The 15,974-nt window shown below is 41.9% G+C and overlaps 3 protein-coding genes across 3 annotated transcripts; all 3 read right to left on the reverse strand.

Annotated features, from left to right (window-relative positions):
* Positions 1 to 1,375: 1,375 nt before the first annotated feature.
* LOC118241434 lies at positions 1,376 to 2,857 on the reverse strand. The gene is made up of 2 exons (XM_035526431.1): positions 2,801 to 2,857; positions 1,376 to 2,151 (listed from the first exon to the last, which is right to left on the reverse strand). The coding sequence occupies exons 1-2, from the start codon at positions 2,838 to 2,840 to the stop codon at positions 1,376 to 1,378; spliced, it is 816 nt and encodes a 271-aa protein (XP_035382324.1). The 5' UTR covers positions 2,841 to 2,857.
* A 3,907-nt stretch (positions 2,858 to 6,764) lies between these two features.
* LOC118241435 lies at positions 6,765 to 8,564 on the reverse strand. Its single transcript, XM_035526432.1, has 2 exons — positions 8,508 to 8,564; positions 6,765 to 7,858 (listed from the first exon to the last, which is right to left on the reverse strand). The coding sequence occupies exons 1-2, from the start codon at positions 8,545 to 8,547 to the stop codon at positions 6,765 to 6,767; spliced, it is 1,134 nt and encodes a 377-aa protein (XP_035382325.1). The 5' UTR covers positions 8,548 to 8,564.
* Positions 8,565 to 12,461: 3,897 nt separating this feature from the next.
* On the reverse strand, positions 12,462 to 14,261 carry LOC118241436. Its single transcript, XM_035526433.1, has 2 exons — positions 14,205 to 14,261; positions 12,462 to 13,555 (listed from the first exon to the last, which is right to left on the reverse strand). The coding sequence occupies exons 1-2, from the start codon at positions 14,242 to 14,244 to the stop codon at positions 12,462 to 12,464; spliced, it is 1,134 nt and encodes a 377-aa protein (XP_035382326.1). The 5' UTR covers positions 14,245 to 14,261.
* Between the last annotated feature and the right edge of the window lie 1,713 nt (positions 14,262 to 15,974).

Here is a 15,974-nt window from a genome sequence, read left to right on the forward strand (position 1 = left end):
TAGTGATTAATGACTTGGTGTGCATTTGGAGAGGTTTTTGGACACTTCAGAGAAGTCACCTAGTGGACACTTAGTGGAAAATATTATGTAGCTCAATGTTCAATTTATTACACAAGACCCTGGTGAATCAAGAAATGTAGAGTGTGACTGAAGCATCAATAGACACATTATACACCTAAAAAAATCAAAGGCGTTTTATGTCTTGATGCAAACTTGAGGTCAGGATACAAGTATTAATGCTCAAACCGACCAATGGTGGATTCGGCTAAAAGTAAGCGATGTATTTTAGACCGAACTGTAAGGTTTATGACTTCTTAAACATTCATAGGTCTGTGTTTTGTATTTGTTTTGACCACTCTAGGTGTTCCCCTCGGTGCAGAGGACATGCATGGAACTCTTCAAAGTGATAGAACAGTACCAGAGAAGGATCTGCCGTAATTGCTCTCCGTATGCTGCTCGAGCAAAAACATTCCACCAAGCGCAGTTCCACTGAGTACACTCAGTAAAGAGACTAGCCAAGCATAATTCTCAAGTAGTAGTACTCAAGTAGCTTTCAGGTCCTGCTGTTTTACAGGGAAATCCCATCCAGTAGATGTACTCAAGTGGCGTACATGTTAAATTATGAGATTGATTACCATTGCTTGACAGATACCCCTACAAATTGCTTCTTTAACACTTTCCCTAAACGTGATATGATCATGAGGCTCCGCCCTCACATATGCCCCCTTGTGGCAGACTGGTGCTGCGCATGTATTCTAAAGAATACATTTATTCTAAAGATTTCTCACGATCATCAAAAATAAATAATATATATCCCAGATTAGCATGTATCAGCTAAGAAAAATGTATATTAATTTTGGACAAATCATGGAATAAACATAACGTCTTAGTGATCAACTAAGACTTTGGAGTGTATTGGATGTGATTAAAGAAATATCTTAAAGATATTATATTTTTAGCATAAAAAATGAGCTGGACTGTCAAACAACCAATAAAACACAGGCTAATAAAATGCAAGCATAAGCGTTTATTATTATTGCTTGAGAGAAGTGACTTGTCATTCCTGTTCATTCTCTCGTCTCATCTTGCTGGGGCTGCTCTCGCTCTCGGAGCTGTGAGAGGAGCTCGGGGAGTTCGCCTCTCTGCTCCTCTTCCTGGACCTACTTTGCTCCCTCTGGCTTCTGCCGCTCTGGCCCACGGCAGGAGCAGCACTGGAGCTGTGAGCTCTGACCTCATCAGGATCTCTGGGAGTGTTTTCAGGCCCGGAGCTGTGCTGAGCATGTTCAGTCTGTGCCGTCGCCGCTAAATCCGTGTTTGATGGCCTGGAGGCATCAGTAGATGGTGGAGTATGGTAAATTGGATACCATCCAGGTGTCTAGTTCTCCCCTGCTGCCCCGAAGCTGGCACCCCATGCATCGGCCCTCCAAGCCTTCATGGCAAGCAGAGGGTGGTCCCTGCCATATTCGGGCACCATGCAGTCAAAGGGCCCGGGAGACGTCGGGCGGCTCGTGGGCTGATTTGCTTGGGCGCTCCGAATGGCGCAAATGAGCCTCACTTCGTCGTCTTCTTCTTGAGAAGGATTTGACACACCGGAGCTGCTGCCTGCGCAGGTAGGGCTAGTTGATGGTGCCTCTCCTGGAAGTCCAACAGTGCACGGATTCATCTGTGTGTTTCTGTTTGTTCTGTTCCTGCGCAGATATTCGTGCACAGGTTCCATGAGTGTTCTCAGGCTGTCCAGAGCTAGATCAGTGACAAACTGAGTGGAAACCTCTGGAAGTTGAATGGTCAAATGGCTCTGGCCAAAGACGTGCAATATCGTGTCCTGAGGAGTCCAGTCATCCTCATCACCACCATCATCATTATCACCATCATCACCATCATCCTCATCATCACCATCATAACCATCATAACCATCATCAGCATCATCAGCACTCTCATCCTCTTCACCTTGTTCCTGCACATCCTCTATCAGGACTTCACTCTGATGCTGGGGGCTTTCTGGGAAAGGTGAGGGAGGTAGGTGACCTTCATCCTCTCCCTCACTGTTGATGAAGATGGGGGGCTGAGGTCCAGTGATTTGTTCTGGTGCTGTCTCAGCAGGAGTCAGAGGGACACCCCAATGAACACATTCTCGCAGATTGGATCTGCACACTGAGGAAAGAAAAAAATTAATCAGGTCTCCACTGTTGCAGGATTGCAGAGTTTACAGCCTGGTTTTGAATTGAAATAGGTCATGTGATTTTTTTTGCCAGCAGTATGTGTACTTTTGGCAAATCCGACAAACATGTTACAAACGCAAACATACTTCCATCATATTAAACGTTTTCTTTCAACTTAGGGCTTTACTTAAACAATACTGTCACGATTAGTCCCTCTCAGATTCCATGTTTCTTGTTTTCCCGGTCTTGTGTATTTTAATTCCATGCCGTAGTTTCATTTTCTCCGCCCCTCGTTTGATTGCTCACACCTCTACCCTCGTTTCTACCTTAAGTTCGTGCATTTAAACCGTCTGATTCCCTCTGTTTTTGCTGTTCATTGTGTTTGGTGGATATATGAAAGCCCGTCTGTGTTTCAAAGCCATTGTTTATGTTCGCCTGTTTTGTTATCCTACCCTTCGTATTTCCTAGCCTATGTCATAGCCTGCTTCCCTTGTTTGCCTGGTTATAATGTATCCCCGTAATCTCCGTATTGGCTCTATGACTCTGGATTTGCCCCCAATAAATCTCTCTCTTCTCCGCACATGCATCTGCCTCCTTACCGCTCACCGTTACAAATACAGTAAAATAATTAATGTACATACCATGGCAGTCGACCTGATGCAGGTTAATGACCGGGTACATTTTTACGTGTTTACTTAAATAGTTATTTAGTTTGAAAACATAAACTAGTTCAACTGTCTTTACTTTCACCTTCCTACCCACGTTGTTCAACTGAATTATTTGCACATTACATTAGAATTTATAAACTATCAGTGTTCTAGAATAAGTGTAGCATTCTAGAACGCAAGGCGCATAGACGTCTCGGGACGAAGACAGACATTTATTACTAATGACGAAACAATACATCTTACGGCACGCGCATAAAACAAACACAAAGAACACTGACACTACACTTAGGCGAACATGATATCGAACATCAAACGTGATACAACGACCGACACCGAAGTACACACACAGGGGTTGAAATACATTGATGAAACGAACAAGGGTGCGTATCAACACGCACGGGGCAGTCCTGACGAAGAGAGGCAAACAATTTACACTCCACGTGCACATGGCGGGCCGTACCACGTGATAAGTGGGCTCCAGGCGCGTGCTGTTACAGAGCGCTTCTTAGCATACACACTTGTAGCTATTAAAATAACCTCATGTGAAGTAGGGTACAGCAAGGCTGTAGCTATTACCTGAACATTGGGGGGACCAAATCCCCTCAAGGGCCAGAGAATTCACTAACTCATGAGATTAAATTCTTCTTCTTCTTCTTCTTCTTCTTCTTCTTCTTCTTCTTCTTCTTATTATTATTATTATTATTATTATTATTATTAAGGGACCAATAAAGTATAACAAGATGATATAAGGACAACGTTTAGGAAATGGATGATTTTGTTTACTTGCAAGTACACTTGGGTCAGCATCAACATCTGGTCTCCACTACTCTCATTTTATCCTCTACACTTGGCTTCTCCTCTCCAGCCCTCTCTCCTCCGCTCCTAGAATTGATCTCCTTTCCAGTCATCTTTTCTCTCCTTTCTGTTCCTCCTCTCCTCTCCTCTTCTCTGCTCTCCATGTCTTTCTTCCTCTCCTCTGGTACTTCTTCTCTTCTCCTCTCCAGTCATCTATTCTTCTCTCATTTATTTTTCGTTATGTATTTAGTTATTTTATCAGGATGAGACTAGTGTAATGGCATTATGAGATCTTCATTTACATTTACATTTATGGCATTTACGGCATTTAGCAGACGCTCTTATCCAGTGCAACTTACAAAAATGCTTTGTCATTTACTCACTGAATGCATCCTAACCAGTACAGTAGGATAGAGCCCAAGATACCATTGAACTAGAATGCTGTTTAAATATAGGGATCAACGCTGAAGCTTAGAAATGCAACACACATAAGCTCTATAATAGAGAATAAGTGCAATAAACAATACCCTACAATAAGTACTAGAGTTCTTCACTATCAATATTTGCTCCTTCTGTCCCTCACCTGTCAGCATCTTTATACTCTCCCTCTCTCTCTACTTTGAATGAACCAGAGTGAACATGGAAAAATATTATCAGTAAACAACTGATATTTCTTGCCATGATGCTCGTGAATGGATTACTGACAATTTCTTATCTGACTGGTAAATGTCAGGAAACATTGACTCAATTCCTGAACTCTCTTCTGTACTTATATCATCTGACTAGTACTCATTCTCTCACAGCTTACTTCTCTAGTTTCTGAAGTTGCCCAAAAAACCTCTGCATGTCATTGTCACCCTCCCCCTTACTCATGACTTACTGTGGATGAAAGCTGACAAAAGATGACTAATAGAAATCTATTTTCACTTTTTCAAACTGACACTAAAAATGCCATTTATCATAAGCAGGTACAACTACACAGGATATTATACGTCTATACAGTAAATTAAAGCTGCTACTCTACATGTTCACATGCATCACTCCAATGACTGATACATTACTGAGACTTCACGTGGGATTTCTAACAAATATAATGAAATATAAAACATTACCGTTAGTTGAAGTTGACTGTGACCATTAGTGGATGCTTCATGAATGTGTGGCTAATTAACTTTCCAGTTACCTTAGCTAGGTTATGAGAGCTAACGTCAGTAGTGATGGTAGATTGAGTTCGTATTCGCAAATTGGCCCATTTTCACCAAATAAATGTTTGTTTCCACTACATAGAATTACTGATACATTTTACTCAAATATTATTTATTTATACAATTACAATTTCAGCGCAAAATGATGTATTGACTTTAACGTTACCTTTTTTCCTGCTGGTCAGAGACGTTAGTTAGTCAGCAGTGCTGATATGTTGTTACGGTATTACAATAATAAGGGTCTCATCAACAACAGATGAGAACATTGACAGCTCCTAACATTTTGCAAAGATAGTGAGTGGAATCAATGTATCTTTACCTCATTATATTGGGGTGGGGGAACATTTTGATCTTATCTCAATATTGGATGTGTTGTTCACCCCCCATATGGTGTCTAAGGCCTTGCATCTCTCTCTCTAATGCGGATAAGGTTGTATGAACTCCACAGGTTGAGTTTTGCTCAATGCAGTTGTCCTAAAGCGACTTGATCTAAAGGGAGGTTATAGTAGAATATTATAGTATAGTAACATTATTTTAGCTGTCGTTTATGTGGAGTTGTTTGGTTGCTGCTAGCATGGACTAGCTTGGCTGCTAGCATAGACTAGCTTGGCTGCTAACATGGACTAGCTTCGATGTTTGCATAGCAAATCACTGGCTGTTTCCATTCACTGCTAGAAAAAATTGTAATCCTGCTACAAATCGTAAGTATAAATGAGAAAGTATACCATTTGTTTACTGTATTACAGCATTTACAGTATTAGCGACAATATTTTCCCCTAATGATGCTAACAATGATGCTATGAAGCCAATATTGTTGTGGAACTTACTAAAGTAACTTACTGTGATGTTTTAGCAGAAAGAAACATGCAAACTTGATGTATAGTGATTAATGACTTGGTGTGCATTTGGAGAGGTTTTTGGACACTTCAGAGAAGTCACCTAGTGGACACTTAGTGGAAAATATTATGTAGCTCAATGTTCAATTTATTACACAAGACCCTGGTGAATCAAGAAATGTAGAGTGTGACTGAAGCATCAATAGACACATTATACACCTAAAAAAATCAAAGGCGTTTTATGTCTTGATGCAAACTTGAGGTCAGGATACAAGTATTAATGCTCAAACCGACCAATGGTGGATTCGGCTAAAAGTAAGCGATGTATTTTAGACCGAACTGTAAGGTTTATGACTTCTTAAACATTCATAGGTCTGTGTTTTGTATTTGTTTTGACCACTCTAGGTGTTCCCCTCGGTGCAGAGGACATGCATGGAACTCTTCAAAGTGATAGAACAGTACCAGAGAAGGATCTGCCGTAATTGCTCTCCGTATGCTGCTCGAGCAAAAACATTCCACCAAGCGCAGTTCCACTGAGTACACTCAGTAAAGAGACTAGCCAAGCATAATTCTCAAGTAGTAGTACTCAAGTAGCTTTCAGGTCCTGCTGTTTTACAGGGAAATCCCATCCAGTAGATGTACTCAAGTGGCGTACATGTTAAATTATGAGATTGATTACCATTGCTTGACAGATACCCCTACAAATTGCTTCTTTAACACTTTCCCTAAACGTGATATGATCATGAGGCTCCGCCCTCACATATGCCCCCTTGTGGCAGACTGGTGCTGCGCATGTATTCTAAAGAATACATTTATTCTAAAGATTTCTCACGATCATCAAAAATAAATAATATATATCCCAGATTAGCATGTATCAGCTAAGAAAAATGTATATTAATTTTGGACAAATCATGGAATAAACATAACGTCTTAGTGATCAACTAAGACTTTGGAGTGTATTGGATGTGATTAAAGAAATATCTTAAAGATATTATATTTTTAGCATAAAAAATGAGCTGGACTGTCAAACAACCAATAAAACACAGGCTAATAAAATGCAAGCATAAGCGTTTATTATTATTGCTTGAGAGAAGTGACTTGTCATTCCTGTTCATTCTCTCGTCTCATCTTGCTGGGGCTGCTCTCGCTCTCGGAGCTGTGAGAGGAGCTCGGGGAGTTCGCCTCTCTGCTCCTCTTCCTGGACCTACTTTGCTCCCTCTGGCTTCTGCCGCTCTGGCCCACGGCAGGAGCAGCACTGGAGCTGTGAGCTCTGACCTCATCAGGATCTCTGGGAGTGTTTTCAGGCCCGGAGCTGTGCTGAGCATGTTCAGTCTGTGCCGTCGCCGCTAAATCCGTGTTTGATGGCCTGGAGGCATCAGTAGATGGTGGAGTATGGTAAATTGGATACCATCCAGGTGTGTAGTTCTCCCCTGCTGCCCCGAAGCTGGCACCCCATGCATCGGCCCTCCAAGCCTTCATGGCAAGCAGAGGGTGGTCCCTGCCATATTCGGGCACCATGCAGTCAAAGGGCCCGGGAGACGTCGGGCGGCTCGTGGGCTGATTTGCTTGGGCGCTCCGAATGGCGCAAATGAGCCTCACTTCGTCGTCTTCTTCTTGAGAAGGATTTGACACACCGGAGCTGCTGCCTGCGCAGGTAGGGCTAGTTGATGGTGCCTCTCCTGGAAGTCCAACAGTGCACGGATTCATCTGTGTGTTTCTGTTTGTTCTGTTCCTGCGCAGATATTCGTGCACAGGTTCCATGAGTGTTCTCAGGCTGTCCAGAGCTAGATCAGTGACAAACTGAGTGGAAACCTCTGGAAGTTGAATGGTCAAATGGCTCTGGCCAAAGACGTGCAATATCGTGTCCTGAGGAGTCCAGTCATCCTCATCACCACCATCATCATTATCACCATCATCACCATCATCCTCATCATCACCATCATAACCATCATAACCATCATCAGCATCATCAGCACTCTCATCCTCTTCACCTTGTTCCTGCACATCCTCTATCAGGACTTCACTCTGATGCTGGGGGCTTTCTGGGAAAGGTGAGGGAGGTAGGTGACCTTCATCCTCTCCCTCACTGTTGATGAAGATGGGGGGCTGAGGTCCAGTGATTTGTTCTGGTGCTGTCTCAGCAGGAGTCAGAGGGACACCCCAATGAACACATTCTCGCAGATTGGATCTGCACACTGAGGAAAGAAAAAAATTAATCAGGTCTCCACTGTTGCAGGATTGCAGAGTTTACAGCCTGGTTTTGAATTGAAATAGGTCATGTGATTTTTTTTGCCAGCAGTATGTGTACTTTTGGCAAATCCGACAAACATGTTACAAACGCAAACATACTTCCATCATATTAAACGTTTTCTTTCAACTTAGGGCTTTACTTAAACAATACTGTCACGATTAGTCCCTCTCAGATTCCATGTTTCTTGTTTTCCCGGTCTTGTGTATTTTAATTCCATGCCGTAGTTTCATTTTCTCCGCCCCTCGTTTGATTGCTCACACCTCTACCCTCGTTTCTACCTTAAGTTCGTGCATTTAAACCGTCTGATTCCCTCTGTTTTTGCTGTTCATTGTGTTTGGTGGATATATGAAAGCCCGTCTGTGTTTCAAAGCCATTGTTTATGTTCGCCTGTTTTGTTATCCTACCCTTCGTATTTCCTAGCCTATGTCATAGCCTGCTTCCCTTGTTTGCCTGGTTATAATGTATCCCCGTAATCTCCGTATTGGCTCTATGACTCTGGATTTGCCCCCAATAAATCTCTCTCTTCTCCGCACATGCATCCGCCTCCTTACCGCTCACCGTTACAAATACAGTAAAATAATTAATGTACATACCATGGCAGTCGACCTGATGCAGGTTAATGACCGGGTACATTTTTACGTGTTTACTTAAATAGTTATTTAGTTTGAAAACATAAACTAGTTCAACTGTCTTTACTTTCACCTTCCTACCCACGTTGCTCAACTGAATTATTTGCACATTACATTAGAATTTATAAACTATCAGTGTTCTAGAATAAGTGTAGCATTCTAGAACGCAAGGCGCATAGACGTCTCGGGACGAAGACAGACATTTATTACTAATGACGAAACAATACATCTTACGGCACGCGCATAAAACAAACACAAAGAACACTGACACTACACTTAGGCGAACATGATATCGAACATCAAACGTGATACAACGACCGACACCGAAGTACACACACAGGGGTTGAAATACATTGATGAAACGAACAAGGGTGCGTATCAACACGCACGGGGCAGTCCTGACGAAGAGAGGCAAACAATTTACACTCCACGTGCACATGGCGGGCCGTACCACGTGATAAGGGGGCTCCAGGCGCGTGCTGTTACAGAGCGCTTCTTAGCATACACACTTGTAGCTATTAAAATAACCTCATGTGAAGTAGGGTACAGCAAGGCTGTAGCTATTACCTGAACATTGGGGGGACCAAATCCCCTCAAGGGCCAGAGAATTCACTAACTCATGAGATTAAATTCTTCTTCTTCTTCTTCTTCTTCTTCTTCTTCTTCTTCTTCTTCTTCTTATTATTATTATTATTATTATTATTATTATTAAGGGACCAATAAAGTATAACAAGATGATATAAGGACAAGGTTTAGGAAATGGATGATTTTGTTTACTTGCAAGTACACTTGGGTCAGCATCAACATCTGGTCTCCACTACTCTCATTTTATCCTCTACACTTGGCTTCTCCTCTCCAGCCCTCTCTCCTCCGCTCCTAGAATTGATCTCCTTTCCAGTCATCTTTTCTCTCCTTTCTGTTCCTCCTCTCCTCTCCTCTTCTCTGCTCTCCATGTCTTTCTTCCTCTCCTCTGGTACTTCTTCTCTTCTCCTCTCCAGTCATCTATTCTTCTCTCATTTATTTTTCGTTATGTATTTAGTTATTTTATCAGGATGAGACTAGTGTAATGGCATTATGAGATCTTCATTTACATTTACATTTATGGCATTTACGGCTCTTATCCAGTGCAACTTACAAAAATGCTTTGTCATTTACTCACTGAATGCATCCTAACCAGTACAGTAGGATAGAGCCCAAGATACCATTGAACTAGAATGCTGTTTAAATATAGGGATCAACGCTGAAGCTTAGAAATGCAACACACATAAGCTCTATAATAGAGAATAAGTGCAATAAACAATACCCTACAATAAGTACTAGAGTTCTTCACTATCAATATTTGCTCCTTCTGTCCCTCACCTGTCAGCATCTTTATACTCTCCCTCTCTCTCTACTTTGAATGAACCAGAGTGAACATGGAAAAATATTATCAGTAAACAACTGATATTTCTTGCCATGATGCTCGTGAATGGATTACTGACAATTTCTTATCTGACTGGTAAATGTCAGGAAACATTGACTCAATTCCTGAACTCTCTTCTGTACTTATATCATCTGACTAGTACTCATTCTCTCACAGCTTACTTCTCTAGTTTCTGAAGTTGCCCAAAAAACCTCTGCATGTCATTGTCACCCTCCCCCTTACTCATGACTTACTGTGGATGAAAGCTGACAAAAGATGACTAATAGAAATCTATTTTCACTTTTTCAAACTGACACTAAAAATGCCATTTATCATAAGCAGGTACAACTACACAGGATATTATACGTCTATACAGTAAATTAAAGCTGCTACTCTACATGTTCACATGCATCACTCCAATGACTGATACATTACTGAGACTTCACGTGGGATTTCTAACAAATATAATGAAATATAAAACATTACCGTTAGTTGAAGTTGACTGTGACCATTAGTGGATGCTTCATGAATGTGTGGCTAATTAACTTTCCAGTTACCTTAGCTAGGTTATGAGAGCTAACGTCAGTAGTGATGGTAGATTGAGTTCGTATTCGCAAATTGGCCCATTTTCACCAAATAAATGTTTGTTTCCACTACATAGAATTACTGATACATTTTACTCAAATATTATTTATTTATACAATTACAATTTCAGCGCAAAATGATGTATTGACTTTAACGTTACCTTTTTTCCTGCTGGTCAGAGACGTTAGTTAGTCAGCAGTGCTGATATGTTGTTACGGTATTACAATAATAAGGGTCTCATCAACAACAGATGAGAACATTGACAGCTCCTAACATTTTGCAAAGATAGTGAGTGGAATCAATGTATCTTTACCTCATTATATTGGGGTGGGGGAACATTTTGATCTTATCTCAATATTGGATGTGTTGTTCACCCCCCATATGGTGTCTAAGGCCTTGCATCTCTCTCTCTAATGCGGATAAGGTTGTATGAACTCCACAGGTTGAGTTTTGCTCAATGCAGTTGTCCTAAAGCGACTTGATCTAAAGGGAGGTTATAGTAGAATATTATAGTATAGTAACATTATTTTAGCTGTCGTTTATGTGGAGTTGTTTGGTTGCTGCTAGCATGGACTAGCTTGGCTGCTAGCATAGACTAGCTTGGCTGCTAACATGGACTAGCTTCGATGTTTGCATAGCAAATCACTGGCTGTTTCCATTCACTGCTAGAAAAAATTGTAATCCTGCTACAAATCGTAAGTATAAATGAGAAAGTATACCATTTGTTTACTGTATTACAGCATTTACAGTATTAGCGACAATATTTTCCCCTAATGATGCTAACAATGATGCTATGAAGCCAATATTGTTGTGGAACTTACTAAAGTAACTTACTGTGATGTTTTAGCAGAAAGAAACATGCAAACTTGATGTATAGTGATTAATGACTTGGTGTGCATTTGGAGAGGTTTTTGGACACTTCAGAGAAGTCACCTAGTGGACACTTAGTGGAAAATATTATGTAGCTCAATGTTCAATTTATTACACAAGACCCTGGTGAATCAAGAAATGTAGAGTGTGACTGAAGCATCAATAGACACATTATACACCTAAAAAAATCAAAGGCGTTTTATGTCTTGATGCAAACTTGAGGTCAGGATACAAGTATTAATGCTCAAACCGACCAATGGTGGATTCGGCTAAAAGTAAGCGATGTATTTTAGACCGAACTGTAAGGTTTATGACTTCTTAAACATTCATAGGTCTGTGTTTTGTATTTGTTTTGACCACTCTAGGTGTTCCCCTCGGTGCAGAGGACATGCATGGAACTCTTCAAAGTGATAGAACAGTACCAGAGAAGGATCTGCCGTAATTGCTCTCCGTATGCTGCTCGAGCAAAAACATTCCACCAAGCGCAGTTCCACTGAGTACACTCAGTAAAGAGACTAGCCAAGCATAATTCTCAAGTAGTAGTACTCAAGTAGCTTTCAGGTCCTGCTGTTTTACAGGGAAATCCCATCCAGTAGATGTACTCAAGTGGCGTACATGTTAAATTATGAGATTGATTACCATTGCTTGACAGATACCCCTACAAATTGCTTCTTTAACACTTTCCCTAAACGTGATATGATCATGAGGCTCCGCCCTCACATATGCCCCCTTGTGGCAGACTGGTGCTGCGCATGTATTCTAAAGAATACATTTATTCTAAAGATTTCTCACGATCATCAAAAATAAATAATATATATCCCAGATTAGCATGTATCAGCTAAGAAAAATGTATATTAATTTTGGACAAATCATGGAATAAACATAATGTCTTAGTGATCAACTAAGACTTTGGAGTGTATTGGATGTGATTAAAGAAATATCTTAAAGATATTATATTTTTAGCATAAAAAATGAGCTGGACTGTCAAACAACCAATAAAACACAGGCTAATAAAATGCAAGCATAAGCGTTTATTATTATTGCTTGAGAGAAGTGACTTGTCATTCCTGTTCATTCTCTCGTCTCATCTTGCTGGGGCTGCTCTCGCTCTCGGAGCTGTGAGAGGAGCTCGGGGAGTTCGCCTCTCTGCTCCTCTTCCTGGACCTACTTTGCTCCCTCTGGCTTCTGCCGCTCTGGCCCACGGCAGGAGCAGCACTGGAGCTGTGAGCTCTGACCTCAACAGGATCTCTGGGAGTGTTTTCAGGCCCGGAGCTGTGCTGAGCATGTTCAGTCTGTGCCGTCGCCGCTAAATCCGTGTTTGATGGCCTGGAGGCATCAGTAGATGGTGGAGTATGGTAAATTGGATACCATCCAGGTGTGTAGTTCTCCCCTGCTGCCCCGAAGCTGGCACCCCATGCATCGGCCCTCCAAGCCTTCATGGCAAGCAGAGGGTGGTCCCTGCCATATTCGGGCACCATGCAGTCAAAGGGCCCGGGAGACGTCGGGCGGCTCGTGGGCTGATTTGCTTGGGCGCTCCGAATGGCGCAAATGAGCCTCACTTCGTCGTCTTCTTCTTGAGAAGGATTTGACACACCGGAGCTGCTGCCTGCGCAGGTAGGGCTAGTTGATGGTGCCTCTCCTGGAAGTCCAACAGTGCACGGATTCATCTGTGTGTTTCTGTTTGTTCTGTTCCTGCGCAGATATTCGTGCACAGGTTCCATGAGTGTTCTCAGGCTGTCCAGAGCTAGATCAGTGACAAACTGAGTGGAAACCTCTGGAAGTTGAATGGTCAAATGGCTCTGGCCAAAGACGTGCAATATCGTGTCCTGAGGAGTCCAGTCATCCTCATCACCACCATCATCATTATCACCATCATCACCATCATCCTCATCATCACCATCATAACCATCATAACCATCATCAGCATCATCAGCACTCTCATCCTCTTCACCTTGTTCCTGCACATCCTCTATCAGGACTTCACTCTGATGCTGGGGGCTTTCTGGGAAAGGTGAGGGAGGTAGGTGACCTTCATCCTCTCCCTCACTGTTGATGAAGATGGGGGGCTGAGGTCCAGTGATTTGTTCTGGTGCTGTCTCAGCAGGAGTCAGAGGGACACCCCAATGAACACATTCTCGCAGATTGGATCTGCACACTGAGGAAAGAAAAAAATTAATCAGGTCTCCACTGTTGCAGGATTGCAGAGTTTACAGCCTGGTTTTGAATTGAAATAGGTCATGTGATTTTTTTTGCCAGCAGTATGTGTACTTTTGGCAAATCCGACAAACATGTTACAAACGCAAACATACTTCCATCATATTAAACGTTTTCTTTCAACTTAGGGCTTTACTTAAACAATACTGTCACGATTAGTCCCTCTCAGATTCCATGTTTCTTGTTTTCCCGGTCTTGTGTATTTTAATTCCATGCCGTAGTTTCATTTTCTCCGCCCCTCGTTTGATTGCTCACACCTCTACCCTCGTTTCTACCTTAAGTTCGTGCATTTAAACCGTCTGATTCCCTCTGTTTTTGCTGTTCATTGTGTTTGGTGGATATATGAAAGCCCGTCTGTGTTTCAAAGCCATTGTTTATGTTCGCCTGTTTTGTTATCCTACCCTTCGTATTTCCTAGCCTATGTCATAGCCTGCTTCCCTTGTTTGCCTGGTTATAATGTATCCCCGTAATCTCCGTATTGGCTCTATGACTCTGGATTTGCCCCCAATAAATCTCTCTCTTCTCCGCACATGCATCCGCCTCCTTACCGCTCACCGTTACAAATACAGTAAAATAATTAATGTACATACCATGGCAGTCGACCTGATGCAGGTTAATGACCGGGTACATTTTTACGTGTTTACTTAAATAGTTATTTAGTTTGAAAACATAAACTAGTTCAACTGTCTTTACTTTCACCTTCCTACCCACGTTGTTCAACTGAATTATTTGCACATTACATTAGAATTTATAAACTATCAGTGTTCTAGAATAAGTGTAGCATTCTAGAACGCAAGACGCATAGACGTCTCGGGACGAAGACAGACATTTATTACTAATGACGAAACAATACATCTTACGGCACGCGCATAAAACAAACACAAAGAACACTGACACTACACTTAGGCGAACATGATATCGAACATCAAACGTGATACAACGACCGACACCGAAGTACACACACAGGGGTTGAAATACATTGATGAAACGAACAAGGGTGCGTATCAACACGCACGGGGCAGTCCTGACGAAGAGAGGCAAACAATTTACACTCCACGTGCACATGGCGGGCCGTACCACGTGATAAGGGGGCTCCAGGCGCGTGCTGTTACAGAGCGCTTCTTAGCATACACACTTGTAGCTATTAAAATAACCTCATGTGAAGTAGGGTACAGCAAGGCTGTAGCTATTACCTGAACATTGGGGGGACCAAATCCCCTCAAGGGCCAGAGAATTCACTAACTCATGAGATTAAATTCTTCTTCTTCTTCTTCTTCTTCTTCTTCTTCTTCTTCTTCTTCTTCTTATTATTATTATTATTATTATTATTATTATTATTATTATTATTATTATTAAGGGACCAATAAAGTATAACAAGATGATATAAGGACAAGGTTTAGGAAATGGATGATTTTGTTTACTTGCAAGTACACTTGGGTCAGCATCAACATCTGGTCTCCACTACTCTCATTTTATCCTCTCCACTTGGCTTCTCCTCTCCAGCCCTCTCTCCTCCGCTCCTAGAATTGATCTCCTAGAAAAAACTATGTTCAGCCCAAGCAGCTATGAAATCTCGGTGTGATCAGAAAACGGTCTCGTGTTCTTTTGAAATAGGAGATCGTATGCTGGTCCTTTTGCCCATTTCAGGTTCTCTTGATACACGATTTTCTGGCCTGCATGTTGTGAAATCAAAGATATCTCCCACTAATTATGTATTAGTTGCCCAAGACCATCAACGTAAATCACATCTGTCACATAAACCTGTTAAAGCCATACGTAGACTGCCAGCACTCAACTAACTCGGATCACTTTGTTACCGTACAGATCCCTTCTGCTGTGTAGTTACCACCACAGTGACCTGTGAAAATTCAACCGAGCAAGATGACCTGCATCTTGGCCGGAATTGCTTACCTTGTGCCCATCCCCCCAATTCCCTTGCATTGCAAGCCGTTCCGCAAAAGTTTGTCTAGCCTTCCCCTTGCAGCTCAGGCTGATTTAACTGCTCTTGTAGATAAATTCCCCTCTTTGTTTTCTGATATCCCCACTCGCACTTACGTGCTACATGATAGAGGCAGGATCCCATCTGCCCATCAGACAACACCTGCCTAAACTGCCTAAAACCCCATAAACTCTCTATAATGCAGAACAAAACAGAATCTCTTTTAGAACATAGTCTTGCTGTCCCTAGTTGTAGTCTGTTGTGTTCTCTGTGTCTGCTGGTGCCAAAACCTGATGATACTTTTCGTCTCTGTACAGAATATCGTAAGGTTAATGCTCTTACTGTCCCGGACTCGATTCCAATTCCTAAAATGGAAGATTGCCTCGATCATATTTGGTCGGCTGTTTTTGTTAGTACATTT

This window comes from Electrophorus electricus, chromosome 5, assembly GCF_013358815.1.
Source record: "Electrophorus electricus isolate fEleEle1 chromosome 5, fEleEle1.pri, whole genome shotgun sequence".
NCBI lineage: Eukaryota > Metazoa > Chordata > Actinopteri > Gymnotiformes > Gymnotidae > Electrophorus > Electrophorus electricus.